This window comes from Mauremys reevesii, linkage group 3 (assembly GCF_016161935.1).
Source record: "Mauremys reevesii isolate NIE-2019 linkage group 3, ASM1616193v1, whole genome shotgun sequence".
NCBI classification, from domain to species: Eukaryota; Metazoa; Chordata; order Testudines; family Geoemydidae; genus Mauremys; species Mauremys reevesii.
Genome location: NC_052625.1, coordinates 18,660,934 through 18,687,027, shown reverse-complemented (window position 1 = coordinate 18,687,027; position 26,094 = coordinate 18,660,934). Strand labels below are relative to the sequence as shown.

General features: G+C 44.3%; 1 protein-coding gene across 3 annotated transcripts in view; it reads right to left on the bottom strand.

Moving 5' to 3' along the window:
* Positions 1-4,852: 4,852 nt before the first annotated feature.
* The window catches only part of LOC120402320 (butyrophilin subfamily 1 member A1-like), a 32,733-nt gene continuing 11,491 nt past the window's right edge, over positions 4,853-26,094 (bottom strand). For 2 of the 3 annotated variants that reach the window (XM_039532893.1, XM_039532894.1), the window contains 9 exons: positions 22,085-22,366; positions 21,067-21,183; positions 19,428-19,448; positions 18,302-18,322; positions 17,631-17,651; positions 12,540-12,560; positions 12,140-12,160; positions 12,009-12,035; positions 4,853-6,398 (listed from right to left, as the gene is read on the bottom strand). In XM_039532893.1, coding sequence (XP_039388827.1) covers positions 5,893-6,398; positions 12,009-12,035; positions 12,140-12,160; positions 12,540-12,560; positions 17,631-17,651; positions 18,302-18,322; positions 19,428-19,448; positions 21,067-21,183; positions 22,085-22,366 — 1,037 coding nt within the window. In that variant the 3' untranslated portion in view covers positions 4,853-5,892. The remainder of the gene's footprint in view (positions 6,399-12,008; positions 12,036-12,139; positions 12,161-12,539; positions 12,561-17,630; positions 17,652-18,301; positions 18,323-19,427; positions 19,449-21,066; positions 21,184-22,084; positions 22,367-26,094) is intronic. The other variant, XM_039532895.1, reaches the window with a different exon arrangement.

Here is a 26,094-nt window from a genome sequence, read left to right as displayed (position 1 = left end):
GATTGCCACGGGCAGGAGGGGGAAGGCGCTGATCCAGGGGGTCTGCCGGTGGGTGGGAGGTGCTGTGGAGAGTGGGGGGCATAGGGAGGCTGCCAGCTGTGGAGAAAGCAGGCAGCCAAACAACGGAAGAGTGGAGCATCGCACAACTTTAAATGAGCATGTTCCCTAATTGATCAGCAACGTAGCAACGAAACAACGTTAACCGGGACAATTTGAAGTGAGGAGTTACTGCAATTAAAATGACACTTGCCAAATAAATGAATAAAGTACATTTTGTCAGGTGCCACTCATGCTTGTTCATTATGATTATTCTGTTGGTTCACTTACTCACTAGTTTGCTAAACGGAGTGATTCAGTGATCTGTCCCACTCAGTGTCTGTTACCAAGGCTGCTTCTGCTGCCTGTTGCACTCCTATGAATAAACTTCTATCTGGCTAAAGTGCCATGTTATTTATTATGAGGATTATTTATTAGGGTTTTTTGCATTATTTTTTCATAACGCTCATCAATGATAGATTGCTCCATTGCTGACTATCTGCCAGGGTACCATTTCTTGACACCCAGTATATATTTTTAAAATATACCTTTGTATTTTACCTTCTCAAGAGACACATTCAAAATGTGCTTTGGAAAGGTTAGGACAGCATGTGCTCAGTTCCAATAGGACCTGTCTTGCATTGCTCAGTCACTTCAGTTATACATTTAACCTGCTTGCTTTATGGCTTAAGCCTTAAATTTCTCTTTTCATTTTAGTTCTTGTTACACTAAAGTGCAGGGAACAAACAATAACTGTTTACTGAGGATTTCTGGAACAGTGTAAGCCATAAGATATTTTTGAAGCAGTACAGAAAAAGAATTAAATCTACTAGGCCAATTTTACCCCTGGTAATTTCACTGGAATCAGTGGAATTACAACAGATTAGTTATACCACTAGAGGTCAAAGTGCAACAATATGCCATACCTTTCAATACCTCACTGTATACAGTACAGTATAGCATACCTTCCACTACCCCACTGTACACAAATATGCCATATCTTCCAATCCATCACTGTATACAATACACCACACCTTCTAATATCCACGTTGTATACAGTATTTTCACAGCTTGTAATTTATAAGACCCTGTGAGGTATCACCTTTTTTTAAAGAAATAATGTTGAAGTATCCATGTAACGTTCAGCCACTGCAGGGATGGGTGCAGTAAAGTGACACTCAGGATTGCTGCACACCTGTTGTGTACTTTGCAGTTGGTGGGAGAGAGTGGCTAACAACACTTTGTCCTTATCCTTTCTTGGCAAACTCTTTGCAGTGAAAACATTGCCATCAATGCTATTTTCTGTATTTCCAATGTGAGCTGGAAGTAACTCTTTTGTTATAATCATAGTTTCTCGTATGGGAGTAAATGTTTTGTAGTGTGAATAGTAAAAGGCTCTAAAGCAGTGAGATGAGAGCATGCAACAGTGAGTTGTCTGCTAAAAGCAGGGAGAAATCTGGTTTCTTTTAATGGCAGTGAGCGAAGTGTGGATTAGCGAGATTGTACTGTAGTTACCAAAAGCAGGGCTGGTCAGGGGAACCTGGTGTCTGGTGGAGAGATGCAATAGATCTGCTCTGCTCTCAAAACCAACACAGAAAGTAGCAGGTCAGTGGTGAAAGGAGAAGTAAACCCGGTCTAAGATGATCACACCATTATCCGTCCCTTGTATTACAGACCCAAAGGGACAGCTCTCTGCTTATGAACCACAGCGTGAACTTGAAATAGCCCCAGGAATTTCCCCAGTGCCAGTCATGGTTCTGCTTTCTTCTGCATCTGCCATCTACTGTACTGCAATGGTAACCCACTGCATGGCATAAGAGAAAGCAAAGGCCTCTCAGAGGCAAGGAGAAGACAGAGCATGTGAGGGAAGGGGAGAAGGCAGAGCTAGGCTCTGATATACCCAGTTCTCAGCTGGCTTAAGGTCCTAGGGGGCTCTTTCCACTTGGGCACAGTGGAGAATTAAGCCCAAACCTCTGAAATAGACCAGAGTAATGGATCACTGAAATAAGGGTCTTGGCCTGGTATCCCCATTTATATAGCTGCTGTTACAGGAAAACAGTCTCTTACGTTTTTAGCCCATGGCTGGTCTTTTTAAATAAGTAATACAGAAGTAGAGGTGGATCAGCTGTCTCATTGGTTTGATGGGGATATAGCAACTCAAGGCATACAATTCTCATTCACTTTAGCAGGGTTCAAAGCCAGCTAGATAGCAAATCAATGACACATTTTTGTGCACTGTCTGAGCAAGGCCTTGCTAATCTGCTTCTAAGTCCCCATTCTATTGTCCAATTTGCTGGGCGCTCTCCCCAGACAAATTCTGCATAGCAGTGTACTTCGCTGTCTGCTTGCATGCTGCTAGACAGTGGACGTCTCTTGGCAGCCATCTTCCATTGAATTTCTCTAAACTACACAGTGCAGAATGATCGTATCTCTGAGCAGCTGCAGGAATTTTTCTGGGAAATTGTCATAAACAAACAGATCAGGGTTAAGGTCTCTTTTCCCTGAAAAGGGTTAACAAGCTCAGTAACCTGAGAAACACCTGACCAGAGGACCAATCAAGGGACAGGATAATTTCAAATCTCTGTGGAGGGAAGCCTTTGTCTGTGTTCCTTGTTGGCTCTGTGTGCTCTCTTTGGATCTAAGAGAGGCCAGTCATGTCTCCAAGTTCTCCTGGAGTAGTTCCTACTATCCAATAGTGAGTATTAATTAGAAAGGCGGATTAGTCTTATAATTTGATTTTTACATTTGCAATTGTGTGTTTGCTATAGAATTTCTTTACTTCTGTACTGTTATTGCTTTTACTGAGAAAGAAAGGAGGGGGGATTCTTTCCAGAGATGGATAAGTTTAGACCCTGTATTTTTGCATCCTGGTAATACAGAGATAGTGTACTTTCTTTTTGTTCTTTTAATAAAATCTTTTCTTTGGATTTGGTTAATTCCTTCTCTTGTGGAGATTCAAGGGAAGGGGAGGGGGGAAGAGTGAGTTCCTCCTGAGGGTGATTCACAAAGTTGAATCGGTGTATATCTCTCCAGAGTGGCTAGGAGAGAGAGAGGGGGGAAGTGGGCTGCTTCCCTGTGTGTAGAGATTCAAGGAGTTTGAATCAAGGTATTTTTCCCAAGGACTAGGGAAGGGGAGGGGGAGGGGAGTCCCTCTTTGTGTTGAGTCAAGGATTTGACTCGGTGTGTAATCTCTCTGGATCAGGCTGGAGAGAGGAAAGGGGAGGAGGGAAAAGGAAGGCATCCCTCTGTAGTTGGATCCCGGTATCTCTCCTAGGAAAAGGGAGGGGGGAGGAAGCAGGGGGGAATGGTTTATTTCTCCTAGGTGTAAGAACTCCATGGATTTGGGGCTCTTGGGATCCCCAAGGATTTTGGGGAAGGACTGTGTCCCAATACGCATACATTATTGGGTGGTGGCAGCTTTTACCAGATCTAAACTAGGATTTTAGTTTAGGGGAGTCAATGCAGGTCCCCATTTTGGAACCCAACAGCTCTAAGTGGGGGTGAGACCTATGACAGAAATATAAACTCATTGGAGGGCTAAGCTGCTACTATTATTCAGAGCTTTCACCCCAGTGGCAACACTTGTATTTTGTGCTGTGGAACAATCCACTTGCATCTTTGCCACGAGAATCAGGAAAATTCCTTGACACTGCCTATGAAATTAATATGCAGCTAGTGTGCTAATATAAATCATTTGTTATCTTAGTGCTTGGGAATGTGAACGAGGGATAGGGCTATTATTTTTCTATCAAAACCTCACTTGGTTTGGTTGTAATTATAAAGCTGTATTGCTGTTGTGTTGGGGTTATATTATTCACAAGACTGATTCTGGCACTTTATTCTAAGGTAGCAGTGAGCACACCAAAGAAGCAAATGACAGAATGCATAAGAATTTCTGTGAGCGCTCTTTTTTAAAGAATCTCAAGTGTCAGAGCCAGCAACGTACAAATCCGCCTAAATGCTACCCATAGATTAGGACAACTTTCTTTAAGATTTTTAATGCAGGTACAAAACATATAATCACAGTTTTCTTCATGTGTAGCTCTCTTTTAGAACAGTCTCCATGTGCTATTACATAGTATTGTAAAACATGACATCAAAAAGAGAAATGGTCTGAGGTAAATAGGATGAAATTCAATAAGGACAAATGAAAAGGGCTCCACTTATGAAGGAACCATCAGTTGCACACATACAAAATGGGAAATGACTGCCTAGGAAGGAGTACTGTGGAAAGGAATGTAGGGGTCATAGTGGATCACAAGCTAAATATGAGTCAACAGTGTAACGCTGTGCCAAAAAAAGCAAACATCATTCTGCGATGTATTAGCAGGAATGTTGTAAGCAAGACACAAGAAGTAATTCTTCTGCTCTACTCCGTGCTGATTAGACCTCAACTGGAGTATTGTGTCCAGTTTTGGGTGCCACATTTCAGGGAAGATGTGGACAAATTGGAGAAAGTCCAGAGAAGAGCAACAAAAATGATCAAAGGCCTAGAAAACATGACCTACGAGGGAAGATTGAAAAAATTGGGTTTGTTTAGCCAGGAGAAGAGAAGACTGAGAGGGAACATGATAACAGTTTTCAAGTCTATAAAAGGTTGTTACAAGGAGGAGGGAGAAAAATTGTTCTTCTTAACCTCTGAGGATAGGACAAGAAGCAATGGGCTTAAATTGCAGCAAGGGCGGTTTAGGTTGGACATTAGGAAAAACTTCTTAACTGTCGGAGTGGTTAAGCACTGGAATAAATTGCCTAGAGAGGTTGTGGAATCTCCATCACTGGAGATTTTTAAGAGCAGGTTAGACAAACACCTGTCAGGGATAGTCTAGATAATACTTAGCCCTGCCTTGACCGAAGGGGACTGGACTAGATGACCTCTCGAGGTCCCTTCCACTTCTATAAGTCTATGAAAAGTAGCACTAGAAACCAAAACTGCTTTGTCTCATGAGTATCTGCCTTGAATCCTTGAAACCACCATAAACTTTAAATTGTGCCCTCTTACTATCAGCAGTTACTAGTCCCCTATGGTTTCCAGCTATCTCACTCCACAAAGTGGGTTAATTACACCTTCCATTAAAAAATAAGTGTATTTAGCACACCCATGGACATTACCCTCATCTGTGATTGATGGCAGTCACTAACACCTTCCAGCATAACAGTGTAAAGTCAGCATGCAGAAACACTGCCCTTCCGTGGTTGCAGTGCAAATAGCAACTTTGCTGGTTTGACTACAGCATGCATTAAATTGGGACTTCGCCATGGAGGTGGTAATGTCATCTGGTTCCCTCTCTGCATCTTTTTGAGACAGAGCATCTTTTAGGATTGGGATCAAGTCCCTGCAGTGTGATAAATAATCTGGATCCTACAGTAAAGGGGAGGGAGATGGTGAGGAATTACCAGACCCCACCATACGTGCGTGGGTGACTGGCTGTGAGGCTCTGCCAATGACAGAGCTGAGAATGTTGTGGTTCTGCATCTGTACTGAAAGAGCTTGTCGGTATGTTTGTAGCATTTAGTTTGTAGCATGGGTCAGAGTTAAGAATAATTCCCCACCTTCTCCTCCTCCTCCTCCCCAATTTTCCTCTCTCCAGTTCCCACTACTTAGCACCACCCCTGCCCCATACAGACGGCATGATTATTGCTCACTCCCTGGGCCTGGGGCCTCTGCAGGCCCCACAGAGAGAGAGAGAGAGAGAGAGAGAAGCAGCAGAGACATTGACTGTTCCCTGCTTTCTGTGGCTGTGGGGCCAGTGGAGAGCTCCAGTGCCACAGTGAATGCTGGGGACAGAGCTGTGGCTCCAATGGAACAAGTTACATCCCACCCTCCCCATACCCCTACCCATCTGATCTCCAAATGTCTCAGGTGGTTAGTGTGAGGTGGGAACAGACCCAGAAGAAAGGGAATATTCTCTGCCCATTGAAAGAAGCTGTGAGACAGGTGATCAGATCAGCATTATCTGGGTTGAAAAATATCACTTCCCCCTTTTCATAGTCTACATAGATCCGTATCTTCTTGGGTGTCTCAGACAGTGGCAGGGGACTCTCAGGGGTGGCGAGCAGTAAGTAGTGACTCCTGGACTTTTCTATCCCCCAGATCCCCTCCTCGGGGGTAAATTTGATTTCTCCCTTCCTCCTCACAGACTCTCTGGCGACCCCTATGGCCCAGATTGTCCCCAGCCGCTCCACTTCCCAATAAATTTTTCCTGATATGAATCCGTCAGAACCCAGCACACAGAAAACTTCGTCAAATCTCTCAGGTTTGTCAGGCAGATCCTGATGTTTGGATTCCAATGTCACAGTCTTTTGGTCCTCTGACAGCTTGAGCCTACGATGAGCTGTGTCTGGATCCAGAGTCACCTTCACTTCTGAGAGAGAAAATCAAAGCATCAGAGGCAGAGCTCAGCTCTGGGGGAGGACTTAGCAGCCCTGCTCTGGCCAAGACAGCCCCTAATTTTCTGTCTTGCTGCCAGGAGCTGACACTGCTAGGGCTGGGGAAGGATTAATTGCAACTCCCTCTGCCCAGGTACCTGGAGCAGCTGCTGTGCTGTTTGCAGTCTGGGATGGGTGGGTCTAGGCCCACCCAGGACTAAGGCCCATCCACTCAACTAAGAGAGAGGAACCACTAAGCCCAGGCCACAGTTGAGTACCTGGGACAACAAAGGAGAAACCAGGAGCAGGAGTGAGGTAAAAAAATGAGGGATCCGGAGGGGGACACCGAGCAGAGAATCCCTGCCAGTAAACCCCCCACCACTACCACCACCACCTTACAGGTATCTCAGGAGTCAGTGGACACTGGCCAGAGGTGTGATCAGACAAAGGCATGAAAATAGGCCTCACAGTCACAGAGCACCACCCCTGTCCAGCTTCTACCTTCTCACGTGATGGATGCTGTCTTGGCCAGTGCCAGGACGAGGCTGTTGAGGAGGTCCTGTGACTTAGCTGTGCAGATGCTGTCACATCCTTCCAAGCACAGTGCAACTTTAACTGTACTGTGCAGCTGTTGTCAGCACATCTGATGTGAATGTATGCACATCCCGGCAGGTGTGCATCCCCCCTCCATAAGGCTCTGCGCATTGCAGGATTGTGTTTGCAGCTCTCTGTACAGCTCCTCTCATGAAAACAATCTGTTTTTTATGCAAAGGCCTGTCAGTGTGGACTATCTACGTGGAGTCTCAATGAAGTCTGCACACATATAAAGGTCAGCACATGCGATTCAGGTCCCAAAGCAGGAAAAGAACAGATACTAGGGTGGTGACGAAGTCTAGTATCCAAGTACACCCAAAACCTGTGACCATTTTGATCTATGTGTACACCTGTCTATTGGAACCTGAACTCTCACCAGCAGCTCATGGCACAGAGATCCCTAAATCAGCCCTCAGATGCTGGGGTTTAGACAGGAATTCTACAACTGAAGGGCTCCAAATCCCATCATCACCATTCTCCAGGTCCCCCTACTCCTCACCTTACCATGTAATTTTGAAAATATGATAATCTGATAAAAAGAGATGATGACATTTCCTGAAACTTGTCAATATGCACCAGAATTCAGCTCCCCATCCATATGGAAGGGAAAAAAACAGTTTTAATTTCTTCATATTTCCCTGAATGGAAACTGGCATTTAAAACACTATAGTTAGGGCCGTACCAAATTCACAGTTCATTCTGGTCAATTTCACGGTCAGAGGATTTTAAAAATAATGAATTTAATGATCTCAGCTATTTAAATCTGAAATTTCAGTGTTGTAATTGTAGGGGTCCTGACCCAAAAAGGAGTTGTGAGCGGGTCTCAAGGTTATTGGGGGTGTGTGCAGTACTGGCACCCTTAATTCTGCGCTACTGCTGGTGGCAATGTTGCCTTCAGAGCTGGGCAGCTGGAGAGTGGCGGCTGCTGACCGGGAGCCCAGCTCTGAAGGCAGAGCCGCCGCCAGCAGCAGCGCAGAGGTAAGGATGACATGGTATGGTATTGTCACCCTTACTTTGGGGGGAGACGGTTGGGAGAGGTCCAGGTGCTCTCCACGCCAAATTTATACACTGGGAGTGAGAACAACAGGATAACAACAGATATAGCCAGAGGGGGACGGTTAGGTGTAAGGAAGAGGGGGGGGACGGATACTAGATCGACAGGTCATACTGGTAGTACTGTGTCCCTACCAAGTTGGGTGAAAAGGGTGAGAGGAGCCAAACAGCAAAAATTAGGATGTTTGTTCACCAATGCAAGAAGCTTAGGTAACAAAATGGAGGAACTGGAGCTCCTGGTCCGGGAATTGAAACCGGATATCGTAGGAATAACCGAAACATGGTGGAACGGTAGCCATGACTGAAGTACAGGTATGGAAGGGTATGTGCTGTTTAGGAAAGACCGATGCAAAGGTAAAGGTGGGGAAGTAGCATTGTATATCAATAATGAGGTGAAATGTAACGAAATAACTAGCAATGCAATGGATAATACGGAGTCTGTTTGGGCAATGGTCACATTGGGGAAGAAAACTACTAGAGCCTCCCCTGGGATAGTGATTGGGGTGTGCTATAGACCGCCGGGATCTAGCCTGGATATGGCTAGAGAGCTCTTTAATGTTTTTAAGGAGGTAAATACTAATAGGAACTGTTTGATCATGGGGGATTTTAACTTCCCGGATATAGATTGGGAAACAAATGCTAGTAATAATAATAGGGCTCAGCTTTTCCTAGACGTGATAGCTGATGAATTCCTTCATCAAGTAGTTGCTGAACCGACAAGGGGGGATGCCATTTTAGATCTGATTTTGGTGAGTAACGAGGACCTTGTTGAGGAAATAGTTGTAGGGGACAACCTTGGCTCGAGTGATCATGAGCTAATTCGTTTCAAAATAAATGGGAGGATAATCAAAATTGCATCTGAGACTAAGGTATACAATTTCAAAAGGGCTAACTTTACTAAATTAAGGCGACTAGTTAGGGAAGTGGATTGGACTAACATATTTAGGGATCTAAAGGCAGATGATGCCTGGGGTTACTTCAGGTTGAAGTTGCAGGAGTTGTCAGAGGCATGTATCCCGAGAAAGGGAAAACGGCTCGTAGGTAGCAGTTTTAGACCAAGCTGGATGAGCAAGCGTCTTAGAGGGGTGATTAAGAAAAAACAGAAAGCGTACAAGGAGTGGAAAATGGGAGGGATCAGCAAAGAAACCTACCTTATTGAGGTCAGAGGGTGCAGGGAAGCAGTGAGAAAGGCAAAGAGCCGGGTGGAGATGGACCTAGCGAAGGGGATTAAAACCAATAGCAAAAGGTTTTTTAGCCATATAAATAGGAAGAAAACCAAGAAGGAAGAAGTGGGACCGCTTAAAACTTTAAACGGAGTGGAGATTAGGGATTATCTTGGAATGGCACAATATCTGAACGAATATTTTGCCTCGGTCTTTAATGAGGCTAATGAAGGGCTAAGGAATAGTGACAGAGGGACTGATTGGAATGAAGATATGGGGGTAGACATTACGGTATCTGAGGTAGAAGCCAAACTTGAACAGCTAAACGGAAGTAAATCGGGGGCCCCGGATAATCTTCATCCTAGAATATTAAGGGAATTGGCGAGTGAAATTGCAAGCCCGTTAGCGATGATTTTTAATAAATCTCTAAACTCGGGGGTTGTACCGTTTGACTGGAGATTAGCTAATATAGTTCCTATATTCAAGAAGGGGGAAAAAAGTGACCCGGGTAACTACAGGCCTGTTAGTTTAACATCTGTAGTATGCAAAGTCATGGAAAAAATTTTAAAGGAGAGAGTGGTTACGGAGCATGAGGCCGATGGCAACTGGGAAAAATTACAGCATGGATTTACGAAAGGTAGATCGTGCCAAACCAACCTGATCTCCTTCTTTGAGAAAGTAACAGATTTTTTAGACAAGGGAAATGCAGTGGATCTAATATATCTTGATTTCAGTAAGGCGTTTGATACGGTACCGCATGAGGAATTACTGGTTAAATTGGAAAAGATGGGGATCGAAATGAAAATCCAGAGGTGGATAAGGAGCTGGTTAAAGGGGAGACGGCAGAGGGTCGTATTGAAGGGGGAACTGTCGGGTTGGAGGGGGGTTACCAGTGGAGTTCCTCAAGGTTCGGTTTTGGGTCCAATTTTATTCAATCTATTTATCGCTGACCTGGGAACCAAGAGTAGGAGTGGGCTGATAAAGTTTGCGGATGACACCAAGTTGGGAGGTATTGCAAATTCGGAAAAGGATCGGGATATCCTCCAGGGAGATTTGGATGACCTTGTAAACTGGAGTATTAGTAACAGGATGAAATTCAATAGTGAGAAGTGTAAGGATATGCATTTAGGGATGACTAACAAGAACTTTAGTTATAAGCTGGGGACGCACCAGTTGGAAGTAACGGAGGAGGAGAAGGACCTAGGAGTCCTGGTTGATCGTAGGATGACTATGAGTAGGCACTGTGATGTGGTTAAAAGCTAATGCGGTCTTGGGATGCATTAGGCGAGGTATTTCTAGTAGGGATAAGGAGGTGCTAGTCCCGTTATATAAGGCGTTGGTAAGACCTCATTTGGAGTATTGTGTGCAGTTTTGGTCTCCCATGTTTAAGAAGGATGAATTCAAACTGGAACGGGTACAAAGAAGGGCCACTAGAATGATCCGAGGAATGGAAAGCCTGTCGTATGAAAGGAGACTTGAGGAGCTCGGTTTGTTTTCCTTAACCAAAAGAAGGATAAGAGGAGATATGATTGCACTCTTTAAATATATCAGAGGGATAAATACCAGGGAAGGAGAGGAATTATTTCAGCTCAGTGCTAATGTGGACACGAGGACAAACGGATATAAATTGTCAGTCAGGAAATTTAGGCTTGAAATTAGACGAAGGTTTCTAACCATCAGAGGAGTGCAATTCTGGAACAGCCTACCAAAGGAAACAGTGGGGGCAAAGGACCTCCATGACTTTAAGATTAAGCTAGATAAGTTTATGGAGGAGATGGTATGATAGGATAACGGGCTTAGTCAATAGGTCAATTAAGTGCCACACTGGTAATTAGTACAATGGGTCAATGATAGGATATTGTTAGCCTTTTTCCAGAGGGTATGGCTGGAGAGTCTTGCCCGCATGCTCGGGGTTCAGCTGACCGCCATATTTGGGGTCGGGAAGGAATTTTCCTCCAGGGTAGATTGGCAGTAGCCCTGGAGGTTTTTCGCCTTCCTCCGAAGCATGGGGCAGGGGTCGCTTGCTTAAGGAGTGGGTGGATCGGCTTATGTTGCCTGCATCTTGCAGGAGGTCAGACTAGATGATCATAATGGTCCCTTCTGATCTTGAATTCTATGATTCTGCGCTGCTGCCTGCAGAACTGGGCCCTCAGTCAGCAGCTGCCACTCTCCAGCCTCCCAGCTATGAAGGCAGATGTGCTGAAGTAAGGGTGGCAGTACCACGATCCCCCTAAAATAACCTCGTGACCCCCTGCAACTCCCTTTTTGGTCCGGACCCCCAGTTTGAGAAACACTGGTCTCCACCATGAAATCTGTTTAGTATGGGGTAAAAGCACACAAAAGACCAGATTTCACAGGGGAAGACTAGATTTCATGCTCTGTGACGTGTTTTTTATGGACGTGAATTGGGAAGGGCCTTAACTATAGTTATAGAAATCTTGCTACTAGGAAGAGAATATGCAGCAACTTAATGATTAGATAATGTCAGTACAGGGTCAACATTAGGCATAAAACAAGGACTAACCTGAAAATACATGGCCAAATTCAGTGGAGAATTAGCCCATAATGCCTCGGAAAATATCCTCTCGCTACTCACCACTTTACCAAAGGGGCACATCCCTAGTCTATAAAAAACCTAGGGAACTGACTGTCTCTTCCCATCCCCACTGAAATTACTACAGTATTTATAATCCTTTACTTTTCACATGAGACTCATTCATTGTAAAAGAGCGGGAAGCAGAGAACTATTGGGGTCAGGTCAGATTTTGACATTGGTAAAACATGAGCTTTATTTACCTCCATATATTTGAGTTTTTCTCCATTCTGAAAACAAGCACAAGCATAGAGATGAGAACTCCCCTGAACACAGATAGTCTGAGTATGACAACACTTCTTACAAGATTATACTAAAGATAAAAGGAACTTACTAAGCTCATCCTCGAGGTTTACTAAAAAACAAATAAAAAGAAATTAACATCTAATAAATTACAAAACAGCTCTTGTTCAAGTAAGTCCGTATTTTGATAATGGTTTTGCTCATAAAGAATTCCTTTACTTAGATACTGAAACTGAAAACTTAGTTAACTTTAAGTTAAGGTTAATATTATCAAAACAAACTGTATAGTCTAGTATAGTGATAGATAGATAGATAGATAGATAGATAGATAGATAGATAGATAGATAGATAGATAGATAGATAGATAGATAGATAGATAGATAAACTATAACCTCCAATAACTATTTCACTGGAGGAATAGAGATGAGAATCCTACCGAACACAGACAGTCTGAGTTCTTGAAGTTTGTACTAAAGATAAAAGGAACTTACCAAGCTTAACCTGGAGCTTTTCTAAAAAACAAAGAAATTAATATATAATGAATTACAAAAGAGCTCTTGTTCAATGAATACACATTTACCTAGCTACTGAAAACTTAGTTAACTTTAAGTTATGGTTAATATTTTCAAAACAAACTATAAAAGTCTATCTCTATATCTATATAGATACATATTACAGGAGGATGTGTAGAACTCGTCGAATAGCTATTCCATGGCAGGAACAGCAGCTTACACCTCCTGTCCTCTAATGTAGGTAGCCCTTTAGCTCAAATGGTAGCAGGAGATACTACAGCATTAAAGGGTTAGGATGCAAAATTTAATGATGTGGGTGAAGACATCTTAATTACAGATTTTTTTAAAAACTAAAAACCTATGAAATTATATTAACAAACTATGTTGAAATGTTATTTAGGTTGCCAGGTCAAGCACTCAAAATTAGAAAATGCCAGACTTAAGTTTCCTTGTACAACTTTAATTCAGGCCCCTTTTGCATATGCATACAATCTTTAATTATATGATCACATAGTAGTTTTTTCACAGGACCTCTGTCTCATTCCATACACAAGCCTATTCAGTCCCCATGTAAACCAAAAGGGCTTCCAGGACCAGAAAAAAAAAACACATGGATCAATTGATTCTGGGGAACAACAACTGAAAAAACAGGAATGGAAGTGTGGGTCATAGATTTACAATCAGGGTTCCAGAGGGAAGACATGGAGCAGAGAACATTGGAAAGTGCACACTGCTCCTCAAAACAGTCCAGGGAGCTAGTTGATACTGTGCAGAGGAACTCTGCCTGGAGATGCGAATGGACAAGTGCACAAAATTGAGCCTCACAGTCTTGATCGCAGGGAACTCCTCCATCCAACCCCTCCTCCCTGATTGATATATGGCCAACAGGAGGTTGAGGAGGAGGTCCAACAACTTCATGGGGCCATGGATAAATAAACGCATAAATAAAAAGATGTAGGGAAAAGTGCAACCAGAACCTCAACAAGAGGTCCTGAAGGAGGCAGAAAAGGGACTGCAACCTGATGCACTGTAGGTATGCATGTGCCAAGGCCTCCATCTCACCACAATAAAAAACATCAGGGGAGTCTGAAAACCGCATTAGCAACACGTCCATGAACTGGGGTCAGCAAGGAGGCCTATACACTCAGTGACTGCCACGGACCTGGCTGCAGAGATCAACTTCCAGGTCCTGAGAAGGTCCTTGTGAAAGACCAGCAGCCTTGAGAGAACTTGAGGGAGACCTCTTGGATGGAGATTAAACAGCTGCCGGTCATATCAGAGTCGCTGGAGGTGGCTGAGGAAGGTGTACTCCATGTCAGACTATGTTCAGTATAAAAAAGACTCTACAGGGCCTCAAGATGGAAAGCGTGGACCTTGTTGAGAATGCATTCCATGCCCTGTCCTCCCTCTTCCAGAGGGAGGCTCAGGATACCTGCAGAGACCTAGTGCTTCCCCAGCCAGAAGAACTCCAGGACTTTCCTCTGGAGGTTGGCCAGAGTATCCAGGGGTGGGTTCAGGCTGTTGAACTGGTTTCCAAATGACTGGAGGATAGCTAATGTGACACCAACTTTTGAAAAAGGCTCCACAGGTGACCTCAGCAATTACAGGCTGGTAAGTCTGACTTCAGTACAGGGCAAACTGTTTGAAACTATAGTAAAAGAACAAAATTGTCAGGCACATAGATGAACATAATTTGTTGGGGAAGAGTCAACATGGTTTTTGTAAAGGGAAATCGTGCCTCACCAATCTACTAGAAATCTTTGATGGGGTCAACAAGCATGTGGACAAGGGGGATCCAGTGGATAAGTGTATTTAGATTTTCAGAAAGCCTTTGACAAGGTCCCTCACCAAAGGCTCTTAAGCAAAGTAAGCAGTCATGGGATAAGAGGGAAGGTCTTCTCATGGATCGGTAACTAGTTAAAAGATAGGAAACAAAGGGTAGGACTACACAGTCAGTTTTTGGAATGGAGAGAGGTAAATAGTGGTGTCCTCCAGGGATCTGTACTGGGACCAATACTATTTAACATATTCATAAATTATCTGCAAAAAGGGGTAAACAGTGGGTTATCTGTAGCACAAGAACAGGAGGCAAAAGCATGTTGTAGACGGTACTGCAGACTTGAAGTATCCTTTCTTTCACATATAGTGCCACTCCCCCACCAGCATGACCTTTTCTGTCATTCCGGTATATTTTGTACCCAGGTATTCCTGTGTCCCATTGATTATCCTCATTTCACCAAGTTTCTGTGATGCTTGTTATATCAATATATTCATTTAATATGAGACACTCTAGTTCACCCATTTTATTATTTAGACTTCTAGCATTGGTATATAAGAACTTTGAAAACTTATCACTTTTTAGCTGTCTCCCATTATATGATGTAATTGAATTGGACTTTTTTCCATTTGACTGTTTCTCATCAGATCCTACCTGTATTTTATCATCTTCCATCCTCTCCTCCTTACTAGGACATAGAGAATCTCCATTAGAAGATCCTCTCCTAAGGGATGTCGCTGTCCAATCAACGTGCTCCTCCGCACTAGTCAGCTTTCCCCCAGCCCTTAGTTTAAAACTGCTCAACAATCTGGTTCCATTTTGGTTTAGATAAGTTCATGGAGGACAGGTCCATCAATGTCTATTAGCCAAGATGGTCAGGCACACAACCCCATGCTCTGGGTGTCCCTTAATCTCTGACTGCTAGAAGCTGGGACTGGACAACAGGAGCAGTATCACTCAATAAATTGCCCTGTTCTCTTCACTCCCTCTGAAGCATCTGGAACTAGTCACAGCTGAAAGACAGGATACGGGGCTAGATGGATCATTGGTCTGACCCAGTATAGGCTGTTCTTATGTTCTTATTAGAAGCATCAAAATATTTTGGTTCAACAGTATAGACACATTTTGTTTCATAGTGTTAAAATGTTTGATTTCAACTTTATTGTGTTCAATTATTTCATTTATACCTGTATATTATATTAAAATATTAAATATGGAGCACAGACATAATACTATACATATTATATAAATACAATGTAATTTAAAAATAATATTTTAATATAATATAAAAATCAAAACAAAATGAATCAAAACAATGATGTCAAAATAAAACATTTTGACGTTGTTTAAATGTCACATTTCATCTCTTTCCTATTGAAAATTTCATCAAAACATTTAAATGAAATGGTATCTTTCATTTGCAATTTTTTTTTGCAATTTATTTGACCAGCCCTAATTGTTGCAGGACTGTGTGTCCATCATCTCTTTCATTGTCCTAAACTCAAAGTTTAACTCAGGAAACAGCTATGTCCAGGAATCACTGGGCTACTGTCTGTCGACAGACCCCAGGAGGAAAGGGTTTGGCCCAGACCATTCATGGCGCCTTTGCTGACAGAGTCAGAGAGGAGTATGACTTGGCCTCAACCGTGGAGAAGGGCATCACTAAGCTAGTCCAGCCCCTCTCCTCCCAAAGAGGTTGGCAGACTTCCTGGGTGTGTTTAGAAAATTCTCCACCTCATCTTCCAAGCCAGTTTGGCCAGGTTGGGCCTCAAACACCCAAGAGACGCTTCCCCCCGAAGCGGTCTTCAAATTTCCATCCAGGACAGATCTGTGAACAGCCACAGGAGACCTTCTCTCCACTGGCGAGTCCTTTCTTGCTTGGCCAATTGCACCTCTGGCTGCCAGCCCATGAACTGCTCCTGCTGCTGACAGAGCTGGGCTTGCAGCAACTGCAGCCGGGCAGTGGGGTCTGCTGCTATTGCTTCTAGGCAGGATCATGAGGTTGTTGCATCAGTAGAAGGGATCTTCAGTGATCCCTCAGCCCATTAACCACATCATCCAGAGAGAAAGAGACAAACTCTCATTTCCCACCCTACTCCTTTGGAGACATTTACATACAATTGCTAACACATTGCCACTGGCCTGAAACATTTACCTCTCTCGCTCTCCATTTCTGATTTAAAGAAAGAAAAGGGCAAAAGATGCGATCTCATGCTGCCAGGTACCTGGGGATAATTCAGACTGTAATTTAATGTAACCGCGCTGTGATTATTAAAGAGATTGACTGACAGTGTGACACAGATAGACCTCTCTATGGAGGTCAGAATACAATCAGTCAGAAGCTAGAATATCTTAATGTAGAGGTATTTGTTGCTTTATTTTATGTTTTTGTGAGTAGATGAATTTTGATATGTTCTTTGAAAATTATTATGAGAGCATCAGCCTATGAGCTTGTTTTACTCCAATTTGTCAAAAAACGCAAATATGCCCTTCCTTGTATCTTGCATACCATTCTGTAGGGCACATTTCTACAAACACAAAACTTCCCCAAAATCTTTGTAAGCCTGAACTCCAGGCTGAGAAGATGTGCCACCAGCCTTCCCCCCCAAAAAAAAGCCTAAAAAGAAAGTATTTTAAACTCTCAAACTTTTAAAATTGTGGAAATTAAAACTTATGGTTCCACTTTTAAAAATATTAAAAAAGCCATACTTAAGTCACCCAAACAAATTGAGCTCTAGCAAGAAGTCAGTACAGGAATAAAGTTTGTGAGTAGAGAACTGAAATCTTGGCATTGGTTCTACAACATACTTGCCTCTGATACTAAATGTGATCCTTCAACATGACCATGATCTCATTCTGTGTTAGTGCCAGAATGTTATGATCTCAGCCTTTGAATTTATATAGAAATGCACAAGCTTAACTGGAAACAAATGGTTTTGTGTTGGAATGTCCTTGTTTTGTGTAAGTGTAGGGGGTGTGGATGTGCGTGGAGTTGGGAAGGGTCAATGTTGGTGAAGCAGTGGGAAATGATTGTGGGGGTCATGGCAATGTGGAGAGGCAAATAAGAGTCATGGGCCAGGATGCAATTTGTGAGCAAGAGTGTAGAGGCAGAGTCAGGCAGCTGGTGGTGACCATCTGAAAGTTGAAGGGCAGAGGGAGACGGGGGTGAGGGAGACAGAGGGAGTTGGGGGATGCGTAGTGTCAGGTCAGGAGGGTGCGTGGATCAGGGAAGTTCCATCCCCTGGTGGAACAAGGAACAAGGTTTATAACAGGAAGAGGGTTATGACACTTACCAAGGTCAGCAACGAGTTTCCCTAAAAACAAGAACAGAAAGTATCATAAGTTTCTTAATAGCACATCACGTAAATAATTCCATAAGAGTTCGCGCTCAGGGCCTGCTTCAGTCCCATCAAAATTAATGGAAATATAACTATCCCAAATGGAAAATGCTGTTAACTTTGAGAACTTGAGGCTGTGGTTAAAACAAGCCATAAAATAATGTTCTAGTGAAGAAATTTACCAAAACACAAGCTTAGGGTGTCAGAAAGTCTGGAAAATCACAGTTCTGCTTCTGAGACTGACCTTTTCCCAGCCACTCTGCCTCAGCCACCATCTACATAAAGGTTATGTTATAAACATAGGAGGAAGTGAAAAACACCTTCACCTCATTGACATCCCAGTGAGTGACAGTGTGAAGGGTCACTACAACGTACACTTGCCTACACCCTACGCCTGTCCATGTGGCGCTAACTCCTGCCATCCTTGGTGCTCTCTGGGGTGCATTGCAGAGACTTGCAGGGTAGGAGGGGGGTGGGCAGTGCTCTGCTTTGCATGTAGTAACCACCAAGATGAGCATTCGTTCATCAGATCCCTTAACAGCTGCCTGGGAGGCACCAGCACCTTGTTCCAAAGCTCGAGATGCTCCTTCCCACCCCCTATTGCAGTTCCCATAGAAGAGCCTTACCTCTCTCTGCAGCATGCGCCTCTACGAGGGAAGAGGAAAGACTTGTTAGAAAGGGGGAGAGTCCCGTACAAATGCTGCATGTTCTACAGAGCACTGGTTGGCTGGTAATGAACTAAAACCGTTCCTATTGACCTCCTTGTATTGTGTATCACAGGGGCCTGCACTTGCCTGTCGAAGTGATTCTCCCGCCTGTGGTTAAAGTTCTCCTGTTCAATTGGACCCCAAACCCTGTAACATATTTGTGCAGCCTCCTCAACTGACTTGGGGAATAAAGATCAGCTTGGCTGGATTGGACTGGTGCCGAGCTAGGCCCAACAGCATGAAAACAACCAAATCTCCTCAGCTTCCCAGGCTTCGGTCCCAGCCCATTTCAATACTTGGGTGACAGTCAATAATGCCAGGCTGCAGGAAGGGAAATAATAATTGCAGGTGTTATTTTTAAAGTGGTCTCTATTTAGCTAATCATTGGTTCTCTGCCTTAGATCTTGATGAGCTAAGGAAGGGAGTGGCCACCTTCGCAGACAGGGCCCTGAGAGGCAGGGATTAGAACCCTAACCTGGGACTCGCACCATGGCTCAATTCCTGGCTCTGCCACAGACTCTCTGTGTGAGTTAGGGCAAGTCACCAAGAGCTTGTCTCCACGTAACATTCGGGTTGCTTTAACCCTGCTGCTGTACAATACCAGGCTGTGCTCTCTGCTAAGGGTTGTGAAGTGCACAAAACCAATCAGTGGCGTATTTGAGCCCAGAACTCATTAGCTTTTCCCAGCCACCATCTACATAAAGGTTATGTTATAAACTTAGGAGGAAGTGAAAAACACCTTCACCTCATTGACATCCCAGTGAGTGACAGAGTGAAGGGTCACTACAACGTACACTTGCCTACACCCTACGCCTGTCCATGTGGGGCAAACTCCTGCCATCCTTGGCGCTCTCTGGGGTGCATTGCAGAGACTTGCAGGGTAGGAGGGGGGTGGGCAGTGCTCTGCTTTGCATGTAATAACCACCAAGATGAGCATTCGCTCATCAGATCCCCTAACAGCTGCCTGGGAGGCACCAGCAACTTGTTCCAAAGCTCGAGATGCTCCTTCCCACCCCCTACTGCAGTTCCCATAGAAGAGCCTTACCTCTCTCTGCAGCATGCGCCTCTACGAGGGAAGAGGAAAGACTTGTTAGAAAGCAGGAGAGTCCCGTACAAATGCTGCATGTTCTACAGAGCACTGGTTGGCTGGTAATGAACTATATCAACAGGCTTCCACTAGAACCGTTCCTATTGACCCCCTTATATTGTGTATCACAGGGGCCTGCACTTGCCTGTCGTAGTGATTCTCCCGCCTGTGGTTAAAGTTCTCCTGTTCAATTGGACCCCAAACCCTGTAACATATTTGTGCAGCCTCCTCAACTGACTTGGGGAATAAAGATCAGCTTGGCTGGATTGGACTGGTCCCGAGCTAGGCCCAACAGCATGAAAACCAAATCTCCTCAGCTTCCCAGGCTTCGGTCCCAGCCCATTTCAATACTCCTGTGAAGATCAGCCTCCTGTGCCTGACTGGGAGCAAACTCCTGACAATGGCTATCCACACTGAACTGGGTAGTACAGAAAAATACAGAATCGCTGGAAAGGAGATCGTGAGGGAGAGAAACTGGCATGTTGTCTGGCAGGTCAGGAAGGGACTCTCTGTAGCCCCATAGGATTGGGCACCATTGCTGCTGCACCCCTGTGCAGGATAAATGATTCTTTGAAAAACCAGGCTACAGGAGAGGAAATTGGACTGATGCTACGAGAGCTAGCAGGCAATTTGTGACGCTCAGACACTGCAGTGATGAGCACCATGGGAAAGCCCATGAGGAAATGAATAGCTCCATATTCAGAGCAGGGTTTGGGTGGTGACAGTCAATAGTGCCAGGCTGCAGGAAGGGAAATAATAATTGCAGGTGTTATTTTTAAAGTGGTCTCTATTTAGCTAATCATTGGTTCTCTGCCTTAGCTCTTGATGAGCTAAGGAAGGGGGTGGCCACCTTCGCAGACAGGGCCCTGAGAGGCAGGGGTTAGAACCCTAACCTGGGACTCGCACCATGGCTCAATTCCTGGCTTTGCCACAGACTCTCCGTGTGAGTTAGGGCAAGTCACCAAGGGCTTGTGTCTCCTAATAACATTTGGGCTGCTTTAACCCTGCTGCTGTACAATACCAGGCTGTGCTCTCTGCTAAGGGTTGTGAAGTGCACAGAACCAATCAGTGGCATATTTGAACTCTCATTTCCAAGCCCAGTGCAGCATTCCTAGGCTAAGGGCCCTTTGATAGTCTCTCTCAGCATTCCTAGGCTAAGGGCTGAGCGTCAATCTTGCTGCGCTGCACAGGTGTTCTATTAGCACTCTGTATTTCCAAAGGGAAGGGCTCATCATTTCATATTGTAAATTATGGACATTGGTTTTGGCATTTGATTTCATCCATTAGACATTCGCTATGGGAATCTAGTGATATGTTTCACGTGGCTCCTAGGCCCTTCATTTATTTCCCAAGATATAGGCAAAAAAGTAATGGAAGACTTCAGATTTCCCTCACAAATTCCACCCCAGGGCCTATCCTGAACTCCCAGTTTAGGGTAATCTGACTTTTCTTGAGAAATTTAGAGAGGAAGCAAAATGTGGCTTCAAATAAAAATGTAGCTGCATCTTTAACTATGGAGAAGCCACCTCCACCCTCAACTAATTTATAGTTTAAAGGAAATATCTGAGTACATTGTAGTGTTCCCTTATAACTTTACCTTTTGCCTTGTGTTGCTTCCAGAAGAAGTAGCTTGCTGTGGAAATGAGCAAACCCACAACAACCAGGAGTATGTACATAGCCACCTTAAAGGGGTAGCCCCTCAGGAAGAATGGATCTGTAAGACAAAGCCTCATTAACTTGGAAACACTGATAGAACAGATGTGTCACTAGTAGGACCTCTGTGGTGATCACGGCATTGTGCCACTGGTTGGAAGTAGAGGTGGTCAGGAATTTTTCAACTAAATTGTTTTGTTATTGGTTTTTTTTGGTCAGAAAATGATAATTCATCATAACCAAATTTTTTTTTTTTTTTTTTTTTTTACAGGAAAGGATTCTTGGATCCAGGATGGGATTTCTGGTCAAAACCAGGGGAGGAGTGAAACCCTTGAATATCCACTAGCCCAGTGGCTCGGACACTCACGGAGGATATCCAGGGTCAAATTCCTGCTCTTCCTGATTTGGAGCAGGGATCTGACCCCCAATCCCAGGTGAGAACCTGACCAGCAGACTATTGTGACGTGGGGGTCTCTGTCTTCTCTCTCTTGTTTTTAATTAAAACTTTTGAAAAGGGTCAGTTATGTCCCCTTGGGGAAAAGGAATTTTTTTGAAGATTTGAAAATCTTCATGGGACAGGAAACCATTTCCCTCCGAGCTCCAGTTTGAGAGCCCATTCTGGCTGCACAAAGGGGCCTTTTCTACACTACAGAAATTTTGCAATATTTCCATTGCATATTCCAATTCAACTCCAGGCATGTTAACGGTATTAACAATAATAAGACACACTATTAAACACCACTCCCCCCAAAATTAGCCATGTTTCATTATACTCCATCTGCAGCTTGGAAGGCAGGTTCATGGAGTCTAACCTTCCCTAAATTCACCACACGCAGTGTTTAACCAGTAGCCTCTGAGCAGCTCTATGCACATGCATGTTGTAAATCCAATATTTAAATTAGCCCCAAACTTGCCCCCTTTTTGGTGAATGGCTGAACTGTGTGGCTTTGATGAACACCAACCTGCGATGTAGACCACAGACTCTTTCCCTGGGTTGAGGTGGGAGTTCCTGACAGAGCAGGACAGATCCTGACTGGAAGTTTCTGTTACAATAATGGAAATTTGTGCTTCAAACAGGCCGTTATCATGTGGAGTTATTTTTTCTGTTAGGGATGGTAAGTGCTGCCCACTGAGATCTCTCCACTGCGCCTGGGGCTCCGGATACCATCCAGCAGATTCACACACCATGTGGATCCCTCCGCTCTGGTAGCTGTCGACAGCGATGCGAGGAGTAGAGCCCAGACCTGGAGGGGAATGGAGTGAACCTGTGTGAACCCTACACAAGCATTATGGATCTCTTCAACCTGGAAGGTGAGAGTTTAATCCTTTAGGAGAAGGAAAAAGCGGATCATTGTCCCTCCTACAGAAGGGAAGAGCCTTTCGCTGCGTCACTGCCAGGCTCTGGATGTATAAGCCACCAGGAGCGCTTTGCTGATATAGTGAATGTAGTAGGAAGAGGGCCTGAAACATAAGCCCTCGTATCAGAGGCCTGGTGTGAGGCCTGAACTAAAGTAGTGGTCAAGCTTTGCTGATATAAAGCAAAGAAGCAAAGTCAGGTTTTGCCTGCTTGCAAGCAGACAGAATCTGACAAGAATAGGGCTGACATTGCAGAAACACACATTCCTAAGTAGTGTTAGGAAACTGCATGTAAACACATTCCAGAAAGGTGGCACCAGAACACCTCAATAGCAAACACGTTCCCCAAAGAGAACAGGAACATGCTGACCCATCTTAAGGAAAAGCTCAGAATGACAGCATGATGCATAGAGATTTTTTGATCGAACCAACATGTACAGGGTGGCTCCTGGATAGGTCAATGGGTGGCACCCTAATACGTCAGAAGTAATATTTAACTTGTTTGTATCTGTGTATAAAGATGTGTCTCAGAGGGGTGTCTTTGTCTGGACGAGGGGAGAATGGAAAGTCCCACCATTCACTGAGCTGGTCCACTGTCACAGGCATACATGTGTTAGTGTACCATGAGAAAGCTGCAGTGATTTAACACAAGGTATAAATTGAAAACCATCTAGTTAAACTGGTGCAAAAAGCCATGTGCAATTGATTTTTGTATAAGAGAGGCCTTTTGTTTTATCGTTTATTTTAACTCTGTTTGGAACAGGTTTAATTAAACCAGGGATAGCTGCCTTTAAACGGATGTAGGAGCATCCACACAGGGGTTTGCACTCATCTAAATAAACTGGATTAAAAAACAATGTAATTTAAACTGAGGCTCTAAGGCCTGGTCTACACTTAAAATGTAGATTGACACAGCTATGTCACTCCGGGGTCTGAAGAATTACAATAGAGTGCTTCCATTGGCAGCTCTACCTGGGGAGCTCATGGTGTATTTCTTACCTAACTGAATATTATCTCATTCTTTGGTGAGTAGTAGAAGCTGAGACCAAAAGGGTGAAATCCAACAAGGTTTATTAAGACAACAGTGAAGCAACACTTATACTTCCTGTTTCCTGTTGGTTTCTAAACAAAGACTACAGCTCTCAGCAATCAGTGCTGGATCTAGCAACACCACATTTCCCTTGTCTTAGAACAAACTCAATCTTACAACAGTAATAATAATCCAATAACCTGCTTCTATAATTATAAACATAAATTATGTAATTAGCAAATAAACAATAACTAAGAATAATGTAATTGTAATTAGAATTCAAGTTATAACAGAAGACTGTTCTTTTAGTAATTACAGAACAGTCTTTAGCCAATCCAGGTGGCCGTCAGACTCTGACAGCATATTCCTCAGGCCCAATATCCTGTCAGTTATCCTGTATTGTCAGCAGCAAAGTAAAATAATTGGGGCTAGTTAGATAGTCTGAAACATTGCACTGTATCTTAGTAAGCAGGGGCAAGATGAATAGTGCTCCAGACCAACCATCTGACAGCTTGTAAGTATGTGGTCCTTATGACGGGGTCGCTGGGATGCAACATGGACTGTGGGATCACTGAGCCCTCTCTCCCTCCAACATGGGGTGCCCCCTCACACTGTGATGCTGTGTCAAGCCACAACCCCCTGGCAGCCACTACCCTTAAACAGCCACAGACAGCAACACACCCAGCTGAGTTACATGAATACTTCTCCCAGTCACTCATGAACCAGCAATAGGGAGGCTCCAGCCAATTCCCCCCAAGTTCCCCAGCCTTGCAGCCCAGAGCTGTACCGTCTTGCCCTGGTCAGAAGTCTAACCAGTATAAAAGTTCATTATCCAGACTGCCCCTGCTTTGATGTAATCTGAGCTGAGATTTCCCAAGCACTTCAACCAAACCACACTGTTTTAAGTAAAATATAAACTGCAGAAAGATAGATTTTAAGTAATTTTAGGTAGCAAGTGTAGAGATCAAAGTTGGTTACCTAAGAAATAAAAGTAAATTCACAAACTGAGTTCTATAAACTAGATCGGATTTGAATCAAGCAGTGTCTCACCCTAACAAATAGTATAGTTCCTCAATACACAGGCTGGGACTCTTTTCCAGCCTAAAACCACCCTCCCACATACAAAGTCTTTGTCCTTTGTTGAGTTGTGGGGCCAAGGGATGATGTCACTTCCCCTCCTTTATAGTTTCTTCCAGCTTGCTGGAAAAATCTTTTGCTCTGGTGTGGGGATCAGATAGTCTCCACTGGTCAAGCAGTCTCCATTGTCTACATGTTCTCTCTAAAAAGTTTCCCTTGTATATAGTTTCTGAAATCCTTTCCTTGATGGGAATGATGAGCCATTAATCACTCTCTGCCTCCTCCATTGTTGCACCTGAACGGTTGGTTGTGGGTGTTCCCAACCTCACAACATATTTCAGTAACACATATGACTCACAATGACTCACCCCTGTGGCGCCTCCTGCTGGTCGTCGAGGGAATTAGCGTTTCCAGCCTCTGGAGCGCCCTCTGCGGGCCAGTGTCCCACTTGCTGCTGGGCCTGAGTCCCTCCTGGACCCTGGTGCCCCTTTCAGGCCGGGGTGCTGCCCTCTGGCAGTACCCTCATAGATCTGGGTCTCCCCTCCCCGGGGAACCCCCACTCTCTATCCCCACCTCGCCTCAGTCTATGGTTACTGCCAGTCATCAACTAGCCCCAGTTCCCTGGGGCAGACTGCAGTGTAATTGCCACTCATCACCGGCAAGGGGGGTTTGGACCTGCTGCCTCTGCCTACCCTTGGGCTGTCCTCTGCCACCTCGGTACCTTTCTTTGGCCTTTAACAAGGCCTGCAGCCTGGGGGGTTTCTAGGCCGGCGCTCCCCAGCTCCCCTGGCCTTCCCCCAGCACTCCTCCAGTCGCGGTACCCTGCTTAGCTCCTAGCAGCCAGGCCCATCCCTCTCCACAGCTAGAGAGAGAGACTCCGTGCTCCTGGCCCACTGCCCTCTTATAAGGGCCAGCTGTGGCCTGACTGGGGCATGGTCCCATCTGTGGCTGCTTTCCCCAATCAGCCCAGCTTTTCCCCGCTGCAGCCCTCTCCCGGGGCTGTTTTATGCCCTTCAGGGAAGGAGTGGGGTGACCACCCCTCTACACACATACATAGCAAAACTTCATAACTTCCCATACTGTGCTAGCACATACAGTCCAACAGGATATTAATGTTCAACAGATCAAGACTTTTAAAATGATATCTCTCAAGGCAGACTTTGTACAAAACATATCATAATTATATGACAGTGATGAATACGGGAGTTCCAGGGTGTTACTCTGAGGTACAGAGTGTCAGTCCTTTTTAGAAACAATTTTTAGTTGAGAAGTGAACCTGGGTTCTGCTTTTCCTAACATTCCAGGTTTTCATACTTTTATAAACAAACCACATTTGAATTTCAGTTCCCTGGCCCAATAACATTTATCTGCATCTTATATTTTTGTATTTTCCTTTGAACTGTCTATCGGATATCCAGCAGCAATGATATATAAGATATAGGCCCATGTAATCCAGCAATGTTTAATTTAGTATGCATCTCTCTATCGTGCAATAATTCAGCAGGTTAC